The 18,972-nt window shown below is 42.3% G+C and overlaps 1 protein-coding gene across 7 annotated transcripts in view; it reads right to left on the bottom strand.

Moving 5' to 3' along the window:
- LOC126295321 (zinc finger protein 93-like) overlaps positions 1-18,972 on the bottom strand; it is a 191,597-nt gene that overhangs the window by 102,447 nt on the left and 70,178 nt on the right. For all 7 annotated transcript variants that reach the window (XM_049987784.1, XM_049987785.1, XM_049987786.1 and 4 more), the window contains one exon: positions 6,179-6,216. In XM_049987784.1, coding sequence (XP_049843741.1) covers positions 6,179-6,216 — 38 coding nt within the window. The remainder of the gene's footprint in view (positions 1-6,178; positions 6,217-18,972) is intronic.

The raw sequence follows: 18,972 nt of genomic DNA, 5'->3' as shown, positions 1-18,972 counted from the left end.
CTCCTGCACGTACAAATCCGATAGCACATTACCAACCCGATACCGAAAGAGGCGGTGAGAAAGAAAGGACCGAATGAAGATGGGGAGACGGCCACGAAAGCCCCACTCATGGAGTTGATTGAGGATAAGGCGGCGCCAAGTAGTGTCATACGCCTTATTAATGTCAAAGAAGACCCCTAGACAATGCTGGTTACGTAGAAAGGCCTGCTGGATGGCGGCCTCAAGCAGGGTCAAGTTGTCTATAGTGGAACGACATCTCCGAAAGCCACACTGAGAGGGGCTAAGGAGCTGCCTGATCTCGAGCAGCCAAACCAGGCGGTGGTTGACCATGCGTTCCAACGTCTTCCCAACACAGCTCGTCAAGGCAATACTCCGATAACTACTGGGATGCGTTCGGCCCTTCCCTGGTTTGAGGAGGGGAATCAAAATTGCCTCCCTCCACGAGTCAGGGTACGTGCCAGATAACCATATCATATTGAAACAGTTGAGGAGAACTTCCTTGGATGGCAGCAACAGGTGCCGCAGCATGCTGTATCGGATTTGATCATGACCAGGCGCAGTATCATGAGCCACAGACAGCGCAGAATCCAGTTCCCACATTGTGAAGGGGCAGTTATAGGGTTCAGAATTTAGAGACCGGAAGTCCAAGTGACCCCTTTCGACGGCAGTGCGGTAGCGGCAGAAATCTGGATCACAGTTAATAGTGGTGGTAGATTCCGCAAAATGCATGGCCAGTGTCTGGGCAATGTCTCTCGGCGCCGTGAGGAGACATCCCTGATGCAGCAATGCCGTGACAGGTAGCTGGCCGAGTTTCCCGGAAATCCTCCTGATGGCTTCCCATACTTTCGTAGAACTAGTGGAGCGAGAAATGGAATTCAAGAACGATTGCCATGACCGTCGTTTGCTCTCTTTAATCACTCGCCGCGCTCTGGCCCTTGCCACCCGAAAGGCCGCAAGATTGTCAGCTGAGGGACGGCACTTGAAGCGGCGCAGTGCTGCACGGCGGGCGCGGATGGCTGAGTGGCACTCAGTGGTCCACCAAGGGACAGGACGCCTCTTGGGATGACCAGATGACCGTGGGATTGACAATTCAGCAGCATGAGAGATCACGGCTGCAACATGGTCTACCCATTCGTGGACGCTGGCACGGTGTTCCAAAACAGCCAGTTGGCTGAAAAGTGTCCAGTCAGCTCTGCAAAGGTGCCACCGGGACGGCACTGGTAATGCCACAGCCTCATCCAGTAGGCGAATCCAGAGGGGGAAGTGGTCACTAGAATGGAGGTCAGCTGCAGCCTCCCACAGAGCAGAATCCGCGAGTGCTGGAGAGCAAAAGGAAAGGTCAATAGCCGATGACGATCCGGAAGCAGTACAGAAATGAGTGGGAGCACCAGAGTTGAGGAGGCACAGTTCTTCAGACATCATGACGCTTTCCAGAATGCGACCCCTGGGGCAAGTAGTCGGAGAGCCCCATAAGACATTATGAGCGTTGAAGTCCCCCAGAAGAAGAAATGGGCGAGGGAGTTGGCTAATAAGGTCCGTGAGAGCCTCAGAGTCTATCGCATCCGGAGGTGGTAAATAAACAGAACAGACTGTGAGCCTCCGACCCACAAGAATGTCAACTGCAACTGCTTGCAAGTCGGTGACGAGAGGGAGCTCAGATGAGGGGTGCATGTCACGGACAAAAACCGCAACACCACCCTTTGCCCTTTGCCCCGTCAGATCATCTTTTCGATATACGGTATAGCCCCGTAAAGAAGGAGAATCAGTGGCCCGAAAATGTGTCTCTTGGAGACATAAGCACAAGGGGAACTCTCGTATAAGGAGTTGTAATTCGGCCACATGCGTCCTGAACCCATTCAGGTTCCACTGTAATATGGGAGCCAGTGATCAGGGTGGCTGAACTTTCACCCTGCCTCTGTGCTTTGGAGGAGAGACCGTACTGGCTGGAGATTTATTCCTGGGGTGAGAAGATCGCCCCCGGTCGACATCAATGTCCATAAGCTCCGATGACGACCTACGGGAGATGTCAGACAGTACGATGGCCTCGTCATCGGACCGACGCTGACTAGTCTCCTCAGGTGGCAGAACCTTCATCTTCTGAGGCTTTGTCTTGGGGGGCTTGGAATGCAGAGCCTTGTCAACAGTTGGAGGTTGACTCGCCTGGGCAGAAGGCGCCATATGGGGGGAGGCTGGAAGTACCTCAATGTCAGCAACCACGGCCTTGTCCGATGTAGCGGGGAGAGCCGCAGATTGCAAAACAACCGCAGCAGCACAAGTGCACTGGCAAGCGCAGGTTTTAGTGCTAACACTAGCAACCTCCGTTTGTGTAGCAACAGTGGCCAGTTGTACCGGTTTTTTGAGAGCGGAAGCGAAAGATGTTGAAAACACAGGAGGTTGCATGGCCTTAAAGATCTTCTTGGCCTCACCATAGGGGATGCGCTTAGATGTTTTAATCTCCTGTACCTTCCGCTCTTAGAGATAGATGGGGCAGATCCGGCTCCAGACAGGGTGACTCCCAGAGCAATTCACGCACTTCACAGGCGATGAACAATCGGCTCCGTCATGGGCAGGCTGACCACATTTACCACACGTGGCTATCCCATTGCACCCCAACGTAGTATGCCCAAAGCTCTGACATTTAAAACAGCGCATTGGGTTGGGGAAATATGGCCGTACGGGCAAACGTAAGAACCCCGCTTTAACATGCTCCGGGAGTCTCGGGCAACTGAATGTGAGAATAAACGAGTCAGATTTGACGAGGTCCCCATTGACTCGTTTCATAATGTGCTGCACGTCAACAATTCCTTCGTCAGCCCACTCAGATTTTAGCACGTCTATGGGGATATCCACCAAGTCCCTACACGTCACAACACCCTTACTATAATTCAAAGTGGAGTGGAGCTCGGTCTCGACAGCATACTCTCCTAGACAATTTGCTTTCCGAAGGGCAGCGACTTGATGGGAACTAGAAGTTTCAACTAACAGAGTCCCATTGCGCAGTCGCTTTACAGATTTCAGTGTTCCTGCAATTCCCTCAAGACCCTTGTTGATGTAAAAGGGAGAAACCCTCTCAAAGCTACCCTCCTTCCTTTTAATAATCAAAAACACATTCTGATTATCAGCATGTGCTCCGTTACTACATTCTGTTAAATCTCTAGCAACACCAGGCGCTGGAGGACTCGCAGCACGTAGCCGCTTTTTCGATTGGGTGTGTTTTCCTACCAGCGGCCCACCCAAGCCACTGGTAGGGGGAAATGTAGAGGTCGAAGGGTCCATTACGGTCCCAAAAGCAGCTAGGGAACTAAAAGTCCGCTCAGACAGAGCCCCGCGTGCCTGAGTAAGCCTTATACAACTGGGGTGCGGCAGGTGCCCCAGAGGTTGCCCGCTTGCGACTGTTCCACCCCAACAGCCATGCATCTTCTAGGCGCGGAGCACACCGAAAGATTGAGGGGTTTTTATAGAGGTTGGCCTTCCTCGCAATCCAGGCGGTCAAGCCAAGATTACCATTCCCCGCAGCACACAACATTTCACCGCCGCGCCGTACGGTGGTCGCTGAAGCATATTCGGGGGTTACGGTGGTGACAGGACACTGGCGGCGCAGACCAGTCCCCAGCTCGGGGCATTAGAGCAGATGAGATGTGTTACCAGTCTTAAGTTCCTCATCTTTTCTGACTCCCTGAGTGCCCTTCAGACCTTGCAACACTTGTACCCAGCGGATACGGTCGTCCAGAACATCCATGATGCCCTACTCCACCTGCAACGGCAGGGGAAGGAGGTTTCTTTCTGCTGGGTGCCGGGGCACGTGGGTATTAGGGGAAACGAACTGGTGGATGTGGCTGCCAAAGATGCATGTTCCCTCCCTCACGTTGTTGAATGTGCCGTCCCCCTCCATGCTGTAACCTCCCTTTTGCGTTTTCGTGTTATGCATCAATGGGAAGAGGAGTGGTTGGCAGTTTCTGACAATAAGCTGCGTCTGGTAAAGGCCACTACGCGACCATGACGTACGTCCTACCAGTCATACAGGCGGGATGAGGTTCTCCTCACTCGCCTCCGCATTGGACACAGTCCCTTCACGCATGGTTTTTTACTCCGGCGGGAGGACCCCCCAATCTGCAGTGCTTGTGGCGTCCAGATTACTGTCCGCCACATTTTACTTGACTGTCTTTTATTCTCTGACCAGAGGGCGGTGGTTTCCTTGCCACCGGATTTGCCCTCTATTTTGCAAGACGACACAGTGACTGTGGTTAAGGTCTTACGGTTTTGTGTCCTGTCCAATCTGTTGCCTCGGATTTTAGGGAGAAGGTTTTAATGTGCTGCTGGGTGACTGGCTCACCCAGGTTTTAGGTAAGAGGTCCGCCAGTCACGATTACCTCCTTGTTTCCCTTCGGTATCTGTTCTCTTTTCCTTGTGTTTCCTTTCCTTTTTTAATGTGTTTCTTCTCCTCTTGTTTTGCCTCTGTATGTGTGCATTTGGAACTGCGTCAGGCCTGTGTCTTTTAGCCGTTCTCCTTGTTCGGCGTCCGTCTTCGTCCCTTCACCGCATGTGTTCCTGTTTCAATGCGTTTGGGCGCTGATGACCACGCTGTTTAGCGCCCGTAAACCTCAAACACACACACACACACACACACACACACACACACACACACACACACACACACTAACTTTACGACAGGAATGGGTATACAATGTAAAAGGCATATTGCTATATACATAACTACGTCTAGATTGTGACTTAGCATGTGAAACTGTGGAGGAGGGAAGCTGTAAGCAGTTGTTGGGCTTAAAAATCACAATTGATCCCCAGAAGCAAAGTCACATTATGTAAGTAAGAACAATATTTCACAGGGCCTGCAATTGCATGAACACCTTTCTGAATAATACAAGAATAACCATACAAAAGGAATTATTTTCTTTGGTACATGACAGCATGAAGACCTGAGGTGGAGCTGGTGGAACCTGAATCTTTGGCCTCATTGCATTTACATTTAGTAGATACAGACTGAGATGGTGATGGGCTCATTGCAAAAAAGGTTCTCAATGATTGCCAGCATCTCCAATGGCATACTCATTCCAACTGGGGGCCCTGAGAGGGAGGCTCACCCACCTTAGGTGACTGTTCAAATCTCATGCCACTTTCCGAACACATGGACCAATTGGCAGTTGGTAAGGTAACAGCTCAGCAATCACCCCGACCCTGTTTTGTACCAGGAGGTACATACAAACCCTACCTATCGACCCATGGCTGGTAGGTACCTGCCACCCAGTTACCCATTATGTATCACAAGCATGGGCTGGCCTTCAGGAATGCACAGGGAGGAAGAAGAAACAAAGAGATCTTAAACACTAAACAGAAAGGGGAGATGGAGAACAAAGATAGAAAGAAAAAAAACGGATGAGAAACTGTCTCGATGCCGGGCTATCGAATTTTTGGAACACATTCCCAAAACTATCCAAAAAGTATTCCCCAAGAAAATGGAAAAGAACTGGAGAATAGACATGCACCAGGGAAAGGGAAGATATGACGCAAAGACGGGGACCCCGTGGTAGCCAAGCATGAGCTCATCAAAGAGTGATGAGCCACGTGGGGTGGGTATGGGGTGATATTTTTTATTTATTCTGTGAAAACATACTTTTCTCCTATGATATGCACGTAATTCTCTACAGCTATTTAAAATACTTCTTGATGGTGACCTGTAAACTGTCAATACTACAAACTGAGCATGGCTGCAGCACAGCATTGAAAGACCTGTTGAACACTATATTCATTAATCTGAAAGGCTGGGAATTAGCTCCAATTTGTGGCTAGATGGCCACTCATCCTTTCTTCTTACTTGTGTTACAGTAGTGTAACATTAGCTTGTGTCCATCAAGATGAATCTCTCTAATTTTACTGATTTTTACGTGACATTCTGCATTAAGCACAATAAAGCTGCTGACATTCCACCTGAACTTTTATTTTCCTGTGTGGATATTAAAAGTTTGCTCTATTTATTTAGGAACTGTCACATAATGGCTGTTGCAGAGAATAGCATTACTGACCATACTGCCTTGTAATGTTGTAGCTTATTGGTAATACCGAATAATTACAGAAGTGTATTTTATACCTGAAGTACCTTAACATTTAGTACATAAAAATTTATACTACCCAAAAAGTGCTGCAGTGAATTATGAAAACTTACCTTGCACTATCAGACGTGTATCTTTTTGAGGTTTCCACCTGAAATATTCAAGAAATGGCCCATGATTTACAACTGATGAGACAGTGAATAAATAAAATTCTATTAACACTAACCAACAGCTGATTGGTCCAGAAAATGCTGTTTCTGAAGTTTGAAAAACACATTAAAGAAGATATGACACACAATGTTGTTGTTATTGGAACAGAATGTTAGTAAGAATTCACACTTCATATGCACACTTTTGTTTTGGTACTATAAATAACTACACAAGCCAGTCGTTCAGTTACAGCCATACTTCCTACTACAGGCTTCAAAAAGGAAAGTGGCCAAAAACACCTCTCATCTGCCATCCACTTAAGCTTTGCAAAAAATTTCCTTTTCTCCAGAATGAGATTTTCACTCTGCAGCGGAGTGTGCGCTGATTTTCTTTCCTTATTTAATATGAAAATTTTTATTCACTGAGAGGTAAACCCATTATCACTAGTGATGCATTAGGGCATTTCTGTTCTGGGCTGCCCAAAAACAATTTGCATAGGTGAGGAGTGTCGTCTAAGTCCAACCATAAAATTTGAATGAAAAATTAAGTACACGCTTGGAACATCAAACACTTATCAATGTTGGCAAATACTAAGTGCTGCCAGACAATGTAAATTCACTAAAAACTAAAATATTGGGGTTACAAAATACCAGAGTCACAGATGAAGAAATACCACTTTTGGATAACTGTAGATTCTTCACAGAGAAAGCAGATAATAAGTACACAATACTGTGCCAAACCAGACGATCCATTCCTAAATGGTAAATCTATATTAAAATCATTATCAAATTTTTTGTTACCTTCAGACTAAGTCTTCCCCTGTAATAATTCAATATGCAAATGACAGGTACATAATACTTAATGCACATGCACCAATAAATCAGGATAGCAAGAATAATGCCAGAAAAGTAAGACAGTATTGAGAACAACATTGAGAAGGCTCTGATGAAGTACCAGAGAAAAACATAAAAATTTTATTACATTTCAATCCTCAAACTGGTAAAGAATTGAGACTAAAACATTTTCTACCAAAACTGCTATTAAATGTATTTATTCACAATTGGAATTTTGACTATTCTGACATTCTCAAGTGACAGCTCACTATGAAATAAGTCACATATGTGTGCGTGTGTGCGCGAGTGTACACCTGTCCTTTTTTTCCCCCTAAGGGAAGTCTTTCCGCTCCCGGGATTGGAATGACTCCTTACCCTCTCCCTTAAAACCCACATCCTTTCGTCTTTCCCTCTCCTTCCTGAAGAAGCAACCATCGGTTGCGAAAGCTAGTAATTCTGTGTGTGTGTTTGTGTGTTTTGTTCTTGTGCCTGTCTGCCGGCGTTTTTCCGCTTGGTAAGTCTTGGAATCTTTGTTTTCAATAAAACTTTTGGAGTGCCCAAGCCAGACCCTTATCTAAATCCAATGGAACACCTCTGGTATGCACTGAATTGAGCTGTTCGTGATAGAAGCTAATCAAACAAGTATCAATTTCCTGGTGTCAAAATCTCCCCCCCCCCCCTCCCCCCTCACCTATTACAGAAGCTTGAGGATTCGATGCCAAATAGATGTGCAGCTGTGTTCGAAACCCATGAGTATGCAATGAACTACTGATTTATTCTTCGGATTCCAAAATAGTTTTGTTCTTAACTACTTCGACATACAAATTACTTTTGAGCCAGAGCAGTTTACTGCTGTTTTGATGTATGGTAGCATTGTTTAAACTATATGTAGACTTATACTAAACTTTTAAGTTATGGCAATGTTTTCTGTTATACACTGATCTTTATGCAACTATACCTAATGATTTCTACAAAATGCTTTTCAGTGTTAACATAATAGGACTGTATTCAGACCCATGATGAGATGAAAGGAGCAGATAATGAAAAGTGGCAGAGTACAACTACTGTTTTGTTATACAGACCACTATAGGCAAACTGATGCCCTCTGGACAGCAGCAAGAGCCCTGAAGTACAGTGTGTGATGTGAGCTCAACAGATCAAATCAAAACTCATTCAAAGATAAGAACAACCATTTTTATGGGTGACAGGACACCTTAATTCTTAATATTTTTTAAAAATTATTTGATTTCTTCTTTTTTTTCCTCCTCCACTCTTTCCTTTTCTTCTTCTTCTTCCACTTCATATATAGGATGGTCTTCACTGCCATCGAGAGCATTACTTATGCCACACTCCTTGAAAGTAGTAATAATAATGTGTTCTCTCACTCTAGACTGACTGATTTACCCACTGAGACACTTGTTTGATTGTAGGCCATTTTAAAGGTCCCTTTGGGGTGAATTCATGTTGGGTTTCATCCATCACCCATTTTTCCATTCTTCTCTCATATACACTTTAAATGGTTTATTTATTGAGACATCAACAAGTTGCCTTTGTGAAGTAAGCCCTCGCAAAACAACAGCAACCTCTGTATTTCCCTGCCTCAATTTCTCTTTTAACACAGAATTTCTCAAATGGCTACTGAACTAATATAGCACAGAAAGAAAATTCTTCTTCAATAATGCACCTTTCCTTCTCTCCCACAGACTGTTAATCCAAAATATCATACCAGCCTTTTAATGTACATGAACAAGAAAACCTGTCAGTATTTCGGAAGGTTTTGGCATTGTTTTGTGCTTGAAATTGATCACTGGGTTAAGTTTAGTACCGTTAGCACAACATGAAAAGACAGCAGTGCAGTGCATTTTTTCATCTCTACTTGTTTTTAAAGTTCACTTTGAGCACTTATCATGGCAACAGTTCTGTTACTTGACACATCAAGTCTCACAGGAATTTCATCCACATTCACTATTTGGCTTAGTTCCACACAGGTTTCCTTCCAATGTTGAATAATGAAACGATGGAAAGATAATATTTTCTCATCATACTCTTGTGGTTTTTCTGAGATATTTTGGTGTTGGCTCCCATGCTAAGACCATGGTGGTTCATAAACCTGTAGCCCCAACCAACTCCAACCCTTAAAGTCTATTAACGACCACTGTAGTGCTAGCTTATGGGCATGCATTTGAATCATTTTTGTATTAATTCCAATGTCATTTTGACGGTGTCCTTGAATCCATTTCAATATGTCATCATCTAGTTATGGCCACTTTGTACTCGGCCCTCTATTTGCACATTTAGTTTTTACCATTCTTTCCAGCTCTTCTTAACTAGCCTGCCAGTAGTGAATGGTTATTTCTGTTGGTGGAAGGCTGAAATGCTGCTCAGTTGTTCTGTTTTCATGTTGTTCTGCATATACTGCTACTTTCAGTTAGTAGCCTGTACCATATGAATACCTTTTATAATTTTCCATCATGAACCTAAGTACTAACAAAAATATTGTACCGTTACCAATAACACAAAACACTCTTAATTCATGTCCACTGGCACCATAAAATGCAATGATGCATCATAGGCTAGACACTGTTCTGCAATTTGTATGGGAAGGCTGGAGGGAGGGTAACTGTGTTAGCAAGCTTATGAATCTCCAAAACTCATGTTTGTCATATCAGTGCAGCACTGCTGCCAGTTGAATCCAGTATTGCCAGATAGTAATAGGTTTCCTGTGGTATTGAATATATGACAACTTTGAGACTGGTGGGAATTTTAGATCAAACACTGGACTTTTTATGTTAATTTTGAGAATAAAGTAAAACTGTATTTTGGAAGCAATTTTTCAAAGAAGACAGTGTATTCTGTAGCCCATTCAATATGGTATAAAGTCTTTGTAAGCAGGGCTGGAAATTAATTTGGACAAATAATTGTTGTTGTTGTTGTCTTCAGTCCTGAGACTGGTTTGATGCAGCTCTCCATGCTACTCTATCCTGTGCAAGCTGCTTCATCTCCCAGTACCTACTGCAACCCACATCCTTCTGAATCTGCTTAGTGTACTCATCTCTCGGTCTCCCTCTACGATTTTTACCCTCCACGCTGCCCTCCAATGCTAAATTTGTGATCCCTTGATGCCTCAAAACATGTCCTACCAACCGATCCCTTCTTCTAGTCAAGTTGTGCCACAAACTTCTCTTCTCTCCAATCCTATTCAATACCTCCTCATTAGTTATGTGATCTACCCATTTAATCTTCAGCATTCTTCTGTAGCACCACATTTCAAAAGCTTCTATTCTCTTCTTGTCACTTCCATACATGGCTACACTCCAAACAAATACTTTCAGAAACGACTTCCTGATACATAAATCTATACTCGATGTTAACAAATTTCTTTTCTTCAGAAACGCTTCCCTTGCCATTGCCAGTCTACATTTTATATCCTCCCTACTTCGACCATCATCAGTTATTTTACTTCCTAAATAGCTAAACTCCTTCACTACTTTAAGTGTCTCATTTCCTAATCTAATTCCCTCAGCATCACCCGATTTAATTTGACTACATTCCATTATCCTAGTTTTGCTTTTGTTGATGTTCATCTTATATCCTCTTTTCAAGACACTGTCCATTCCGTTCAACTGCTCTTCCAAATCCTTTGCCGTCTCTGACAGAATTACAATGTCATCGGCGAACCTCAAAGTTTTTACTTCTTCTCCATGAATTTTAATACCTCCTCCAAATTTTTCTTTTGTTTCCTTTACTGCTTGCTCAATATACAGATTGAATAACATCGGGGAGAGGCTACAACCCTGTCTCACTCCTTTCCCAACCACTGCTTCCCTTTCATGCCCCTCGACTTTAATAACTGCCATCTGGTTTCTGTACAAATTGTAAATAGCCTTTCGCTCCCTGTATTTTACCCCTGCCACCTTTAGAATTTGAAAGAGAGTATTCCAGTCAACATTGTCAAAAGCTTTCTCTAAGTCTACAAATGCTAGAAACGTAGGTTTGCCTTTTCTTAATCTTTCTTCTAAGATAAGTCGTAACGTCAGTATTGCCTCACGTGTTCCAACATTTCGACGGAATCCAAACTGATCCTCCCCGAGGTCTGCATCTACCAGTTTTTCCATTTGTCTGTAAAGAATTCGCGTTAGTATTTTGCAGCCGTGGCTTATTAAACTGATAGTTCGGTAATTTTCACATCTGTCAGCACCTGCTTTTTTTGGGATTGGAATTATTATATTCTTCTTGAAGTCTGAGGGTATTTCGCCTGTCTCATACATCTTGCTCACTAGCTGGTAGAGTTTTGTCAGGACTGGTTCTCCCAAGGCTGTCAGTAGTTCTAATGGAATGTTGTCTACTCCGGGGGCCTTGTTTCGACTAAGGTCTTTCAGTGCTCTGTCAAACTCTTCACGCAGTATCGTATCTCCCATTTCGTCTTCATCTACATCTTCTTCCATTTCCATAATATTGTCCTCAAGTACACCGCCCTTGTATAAACCTTCTATATACTCCTTCCACCTTTCTGCCTTCCCTTCTTTGCTTAGAACTGGGCTGCCATCTGAGCTCTTGATATTCATACACATGGTTCTCTTCTCTCCAAAGGTCTCTTTAATTTGCCTGTAGGCAGTATCTATCTTACCCCTAGTGAGATAAGCTTCTACATCCTTACATTTGTCCTCTAGCCATCCCTGTTTAGCCATTTTGCACTTCCTGTTGATCTCATTTTTGAGACGTTTGTATTCCTTTTTGTCTGCTTCATTTACTGCATTTTTATATTTTCTCCTTTCATCAATTAAATTCAATATTTCTTTTGTTACCCAAGGATTTCTAGCAGCCCTCGTCTTTGTACCTACTTTATCCTCTGCTGCCTTCACTACTTCATCCCTCAGAGCTACCCATTCTTCTTCTACTGTATTTCTTTCCCCTATTCCTGTCAATTGTTCCCTTATTCTCTCCCTGAAACTCTGTACAACCTCTGGTTCTTTCAGTTTATCCAGGTCCCATCTCCTTAATTTCCCACATTTTTGCAGTTTCTTCAGTTTTAATCTACAGGTCATAACCAATAGATTGTGGTCAGAGTCCACATCTGCCCCTGGAAATGTCTTACTACCTAAAACCTGGTTCCTAAATCTCTGTCTTACCATTATATAATCTATCTGATACCTTTTAGTATCTCCAGGGTTCTTCCACGTATACAACCTTCTTTCATGATTCTTAAACCAAGTGTTAGCTATGATTAAGTTGTGCTCTCTGCAAAATTCTACTAGGCGGCTTCCTCTTTCATTTCTTAGCCCCAATCCATACTAACCTACTATGTTTCCTTCTCTCCCTTTTCCTACACTCGAATTCCAGTCACCCATTACTATTAAATTTTCGTCTCCCTTCACTATCTGAATAATTTCTTTTATTTCATCGTACATTTCTTCAATTTCTTCATCATCTGCAGAGCTAGTTGGCATATAAACTTGTACTACTGTAGTAGGTGTGGGCTTCGTATCTATCTTGGCCACAACAATGCGTTCACTATGCTGTTTGTAGTAGCTTACCCGCATTCCTATTTTCCTATTCATTATTAAACCTACTCCTGCATTACCCCTATTTGATCTTGTGTTTATAACTCTGCAGTCACCTGACCAGAAGTCCTGTTCCTCTTGCCACCGAACTTCACTAATTCCCACTATATCTAACTTCAACCTATCCATTTCCCTTTTTAAATTTTCTAACCTACCTGCCCGATTAAGGGATCTGACATTCCACGCTCCGATCCGTAGAACGCCAGTTTTCTTTCTCCTGATAACTGAAAATTCATCACACATTCAAACTTTCCAATAGGACAAGTCATGTGAATCTGACATCAGATGATACTGAACATTTTCCATTTAACATCAAAACACAAATGTAACTCACTATGGTGAACTCTGTCCCTCCTAAGCCAAGAGAAACTCCCACAACCTGCTATCCACTGGGAAAACTTGATAGTGAGAAAAGGCCAACAGCAATTTTGAGTCAACATGTAAATCCATATTCATACAACTGTTGCACTAGTATATTCAAGGAATTTTAGGACCTTTGTAAGGTCAATATTATGACAGGAAATTAATTTTTGTCACAATTTAAACATGCTCATCATCTCGCTGACAAAAAATGCTAAAAAAAAAAAAAAAAAGCCAAACCAAGTGAATAACAGCAATAAAAGAACCATTCAAAGAACCAATAATTATAATTTTGCTGAGTGATCTTTCAAAAAATATGGTGCATAGCCAACTGCCTATGTGTCACTTTATAACTACAAGATATTATTCACATATATTACATAGTGAAATATTAAAAACGAATCCAACAGTACTATACCAAATTGTGCATCTCAAGATATGTTAAAATATACCACTGCATAGCTTTTAATTCAATGACTTTTATAACAATGGTTACAATAACACTAAATTATACTACTGGTTAGCCGAAACTACCACAAGCATAAACAATACTTCCAGCTATACTGTGAACACACACAATCTGTTTCTACATCTACATCCACATCTACATCTACATCCATACTCAGCAAGCCACCTGACGGTGTGTGGTGAAGGGTTCGGAACCCAACTGGATACAGAGTATGTACTATTTGATTAAAGCTACTCAATTTGACCAGAAGCAATGTACTCTAGAATTCCAATACCAAAAAGACAGCAATGTTACACTACACCCCTACCTTTTTCCTTAGTGAATTTGTTTCTAGCCACTTTATGGACAAATTAAGTATTACACAGTGAGATCAAGATGTATCTAGTTAAACTGGCTGTAATTCAAACTTGGTACATGCTACATAATGACCTAAAACACCATGTAAACAAGCAGGAAATTATGACAAAGGAGAGGGAAGACTTTATTTCTATAATAATGCACAAGATCACCCACAAGTTTAATTTTTTTACAGTTGTCAACACCTTTAACCCGCATTGATACATTCATTTACTTTATGATGATTCCTGGTCTTGATAACCAACAGCATCTAAGACAGGTAATAGGATTTACCCGTATCTCTATTGTACACCTCACTGATCTGCAATGACCAATAAGCTAAGATGTCACACCTGTTAAAATTTTCTAGTTGTGCTAATTTATCGACTTTGTGTCCATGTATTAAAGCGACAGTAACCCAGCCATTCCCATGCTGCACAGTGTCATTGTTGCTAAGGGTAAAGTTGAGAACTCCACCACAGAAAACTGATGGACCATGCAGGACGACTTGTGCACCTACACAGTTTTCAGTATTAATAGAAATATTGTCTATTGCTCTATACACTGTATGGCGGGTACACCTTTGCCTCCTATAACAAAATGGCATCATCTGTGTAAGTGGTTCAATACTGTTGCTCTTACTGCTGCACAAAGACTGATGCCTTCTTACCAAAATCATTACTTATATAGAGAAAACTGGTGTATCCTTGAGCCCCCGAATCTCTATGTAGGCTGAGCAGTTCTCGCCTGATGAGATCAATCAGAAATTTTCTAAGTCCAGAGTCTGGGTGTTATCCTGTACGCGTGCTGTAGGCCATTTCCTTGTAGTAGCTTATTTTGAGAGTTATATATTATGACAGTTTGAAATGTCTGCACTGATATTTAGTGTAATATTTATCTGAGAATGTTTGAAAAGGTTCGAAAGTGACCAGCATGGGGAGACACTTATTTCGAGTTATTTAGTTTCAACAAAACATAGTGTACTTTCATGCATATTTTAAGATGTTTTGGAAATGATTAACATGGTATTGTTTCTTGAGGTTTTAACAGGCAGTGGTGCTGCACCTCATAGTCTCTGGCAATAGGTTTGTATTTCTCACATGGTCTTGGCTAGTAAACAGTTACTGGTACGTCTGAGTATCTTGACAGTAGCTGAAATTAAGCCTCTGGGCAGCCAACCAGTCATGCTATTTCAACTCTCAAAATTGTATGGATGGTAAAATTTTGAGCACCATGTGACAATTTCAGCATTTTCAGACTACTTTCAGTTGTTGTATGTTTTTCTGATTGATTCACTTTTACTTTGTGCAACTGATGCTTCTGTTCTGAGCTGAACTTTCACAGACAGTGACACAGCGTCACTGATGAATTGCAATATGAGTACAGAGTTGGGGCTTGGATTTTGGTTCTGATTTTCCAGTAGCTGAGGTAACAGGGAAATGTGACAAATAATCTTAATTATTCACACAATTTAACTGCATTTAGTATTTAACCTTGCCACATAACCCAATATAACTTAATGATTTTAAGTTAGGCCATCACTTTTATTTGCATGTTTTACACTGACAATATACAGCATTCAGCATAACTATGTCACTGTGTTTACATGGCTTTATTATTTTGATTCCACTGCATTAAAATTCAGTTTCTTTAAATTGTTTATTTACACATTAACTGCTGCAATATATAACTTCATACTTTTAACTGATACTTGACTGACAGAACATACTGTAGACAGCTGGTGCTGTTATCAAGGTAGATATTCCGTGCCAGATGGCCCTGACCTACACATCGGACTTTAAAGCTACATTCTGATGCCAGCTTTGTTCACTAGCCTGAAACTCAATGCATCATACGGCCAATTTTCGAACATTAACATTACACATCTTGAGTGAATTTTCTCACTAAGGGGTCAGCTCACCAAGTTGGTAGGTGCACTGAAATCACCAGTACACAAACTGCAGATAACACACACTAGGCCAAACTACTCAATTCTCTCTTTCAAATCTGTTTCATCATGGAATAATGTAATGGAGTTCTACCTTTCACTACTGGCATCAACAACACAACGACAGAGTTTGAGAAATTTCTGTTGATTTTCTGCTGTGTAACAAGTTAACAGAAGAAAGGCACCTGGGCCATATGAGAAGCCTGCACAATACTGGACATATTACATGTAACATTTTCCTCCTCTAACATCAGCTTATCAAATACCTCTTAGGCCATGAAAGTTTCCAACTGATTGGAAGAAGGCACCGATCAATCTTATTTTCATTTAGTGTCACTTGATAGATGCAAATAATTATAGCTGAATACTACTGCCACCAATTGCTTGAAGAATTATAGCAAATGTTTCATGTCCTTGTGTTATGACTTTTTAAAGAATGTACCTCACTATTCAACCAGGAGTCCTGAGTCATGTAAAAAGTTGCCTAGCTTGGTGCTGCATTTCTTGAGTTAAAGGTGTTCAATACATCATTTACTGTCTTTTGGTGAACAAAACATGACCTTATCACACATCAGAACTGATTTGTAACTCGATGCAGGACTTGCTAGCATATATCAGTCATGATGACATTCCTGATGGAAATCAATGTTACACTACTGGCCATTAAAATTGCTACACCAAGAAGAAATGCAGATGATAAACGGGTATTCACTGGACAAATATATTATACTAGAACTGACATGTGATTACATTTTCACGCAATTTGGGTGCACAGATCCTGATAAATCAGTAACCAGAAGAACCACCTCTGCCCTGAATAACGGCCTTGATATACCTGGGCATTGAGTCAAACAGAACTTGGTAGAGCTGCCCATGCAGCTTCAACACGATACCACAGTTCATCAAGAGTAGTGACTAGTGTATTGTGACGAGCCAGTTGCTCGGCCACCATTGACCAGACGTTTTCCTTTGGTGAGAGATCTGGAGAATGTGCTGGCCAGGGCAGCAGTCGAACATTTTCTGTATCCAGAAAGGCCTGTACAGGACCTGCAACATGTGGTCTTGCATTATGCTGATGAAATGTAGGGTTTCGCAGGGATCGAATGAAGTGTAGACCCACAGGTCTTAACACATCTGAAATGTAATGTCCACTGTTCAAAGTGCCGTCAATGTAAACAAGAGGTGACCGAGACATGTAACCAATGGCACCCTGTACCATCACGCCAGGTGATATGCCAGTATGGCGATGACGAATACATGCTTCCAATGTGCGTTCACCACAATGTCGCCAAACACGGATGTGACCATCATGATGCTGTAAACAGAACCTGGATGTATCTGAAAAAATAACGTTTTGCCATTTGTGCACACAGGTTTGTCGTTGAGTACACCATCGCAGGCGCTACTGTCTGTGATGCAGCATCAAGGGTAACCGCAGCCATGGTCTCCGAGCTGACAGTCCATGCTGCTGCAAACATCATCAGACTGTTCATGCAGATGGTTGTTGTCTTGCAAATGTCCCCATCTGTTGACTCAGGGATCAAGACACGGCTGCATGTTTCATTACAGCCATGCAGATAAGATGCCTGTCATCTCGACTGCTGGTGATACGAGGCCGTTGGGATCCAGCACGGCATTCCGTATTACACTCCTGAACCCACCGATACCATATTCTGGTAACAGTAATTAGAACAAACGCGAGCAGCAACGTCACAATACGATAAACCTCAATCACGATAACCTACAATTCGACCTTTATCAAAGTCGGAAACGTGATGGTACGCATTTCTCCTCCTTACATGAGGCATCACAACAATGTTTGTGTATGAGAAATTGGTTGGAAACTTTCCTCATATCAGTATGTTGTAGGTGTCGCCACCGGCGCCAACCTTGTGTGAATGCTCTGAAAAACTAATAATTTGCATATCACAGTATCTTCTTCCTGTCAGTTAAATTTCGTGTCTGTAACACATCATCTTTGTGGTGTAGCAATTTTAATGGCCAATAGTGTACATGTACACTGCAGTGAATGATTAAAGGGCTATATTAACAACATGTTGGTTAACATTAGAAGCTCCTTAATCATCTTATTGATAATGCTGTTCTATATGGAAAAGCTACCATGTCAGGGAACTGCAGCAAAATGTAGGATGACCTGCAGAGGACTGGCTGTTAACCCTAGGCATAAGGAGATGTACTATATTTCATGCAAGGAGACAGAGAGACCTATTTCTATTTCATCTGAGTATTAAAACAGAACAGTGGGAAGGCAGAGAAGATCCAAAGAACAGTGCATTTTGTGTTGGGATCTTTTGGCGAGTGCAAGACATTTTGATGCTCAACAAACACCAGTTGCAGGTGTTTCAAGTGGGACACTGTGCACCACAGAGGTTTAATGCTGAAAATCCAAAAGCATACATCCTAAGAAGCCTTCCCAAATATATCTCATGGAAACAGCACAAAGGGAATATCGTATCAGCACTCATTGAGAGGCTTCTTCACAGAACATCTCTCAGTCACACATCTTACAGTGGTTTATTGTGTACAGGTGTTGATGTAACTAAATATTGCTAATGATGGAGGTGGACAGTTTTGTCCAACTCTTATTTACAACCACAGTGTGGTTTAATGTGTTGTACTGAAAGCAGTGAACTGAATGTCGGAACAAACAAGACTACTGCCAGTTTACACTGAGGTTTGAATCTGAGGAGGAATTATCGTCAAGTTTAACACTTATTTTAATGAGAGAAAACTGAACTTGCTAGGTATCAGTCTGAGAATCCATCCCACATGAACACTTTGGTTGTCATTCTGTTAAGCAGTTCAGACCTTCTGAAAGAACAGCTTTTAAACTTTTGTGCCCATCAGTTGTTTGTCACTACTTCTGCCCAACTGCAGCCACCTAATGGCTGAGGGCGAAGTACTGCACACCAGGGTGACAACTATAGCTGTTCCACTTGCAGAATGTGGAAGATAAGAGCAGAGAAGAGGGATATTGGCATTTGCCCAATATATTGTTATATAACATGTTATTCTACATGAAAAGTAATACAAGTGTGTAGTATATCAACCTAAGCCACACATGCATTTAATATTGTAGACAGTAACCTCTGACATGCACTGTGTGGTGGCTTGCAGAATAGGTGATTAGATGTGGATGCAATACACTACTGTTTGGAAAAACAGGAACACCAAGACCTGGGGGTGTGATCACAATGAAATTTATTCTGCTGATTAGGGACATGACACT

This window comes from Schistocerca gregaria, chromosome 11 (assembly GCF_023897955.1).
Source record: "Schistocerca gregaria isolate iqSchGreg1 chromosome 11, iqSchGreg1.2, whole genome shotgun sequence".
Taxonomy (NCBI): Eukaryota; Metazoa; Arthropoda; class Insecta; order Orthoptera; family Acrididae; genus Schistocerca; species Schistocerca gregaria.
The sequence above is the reverse complement of the archived record's forward strand: the minus strand, read 5'-3'. Positions and strand labels throughout refer to the sequence as shown.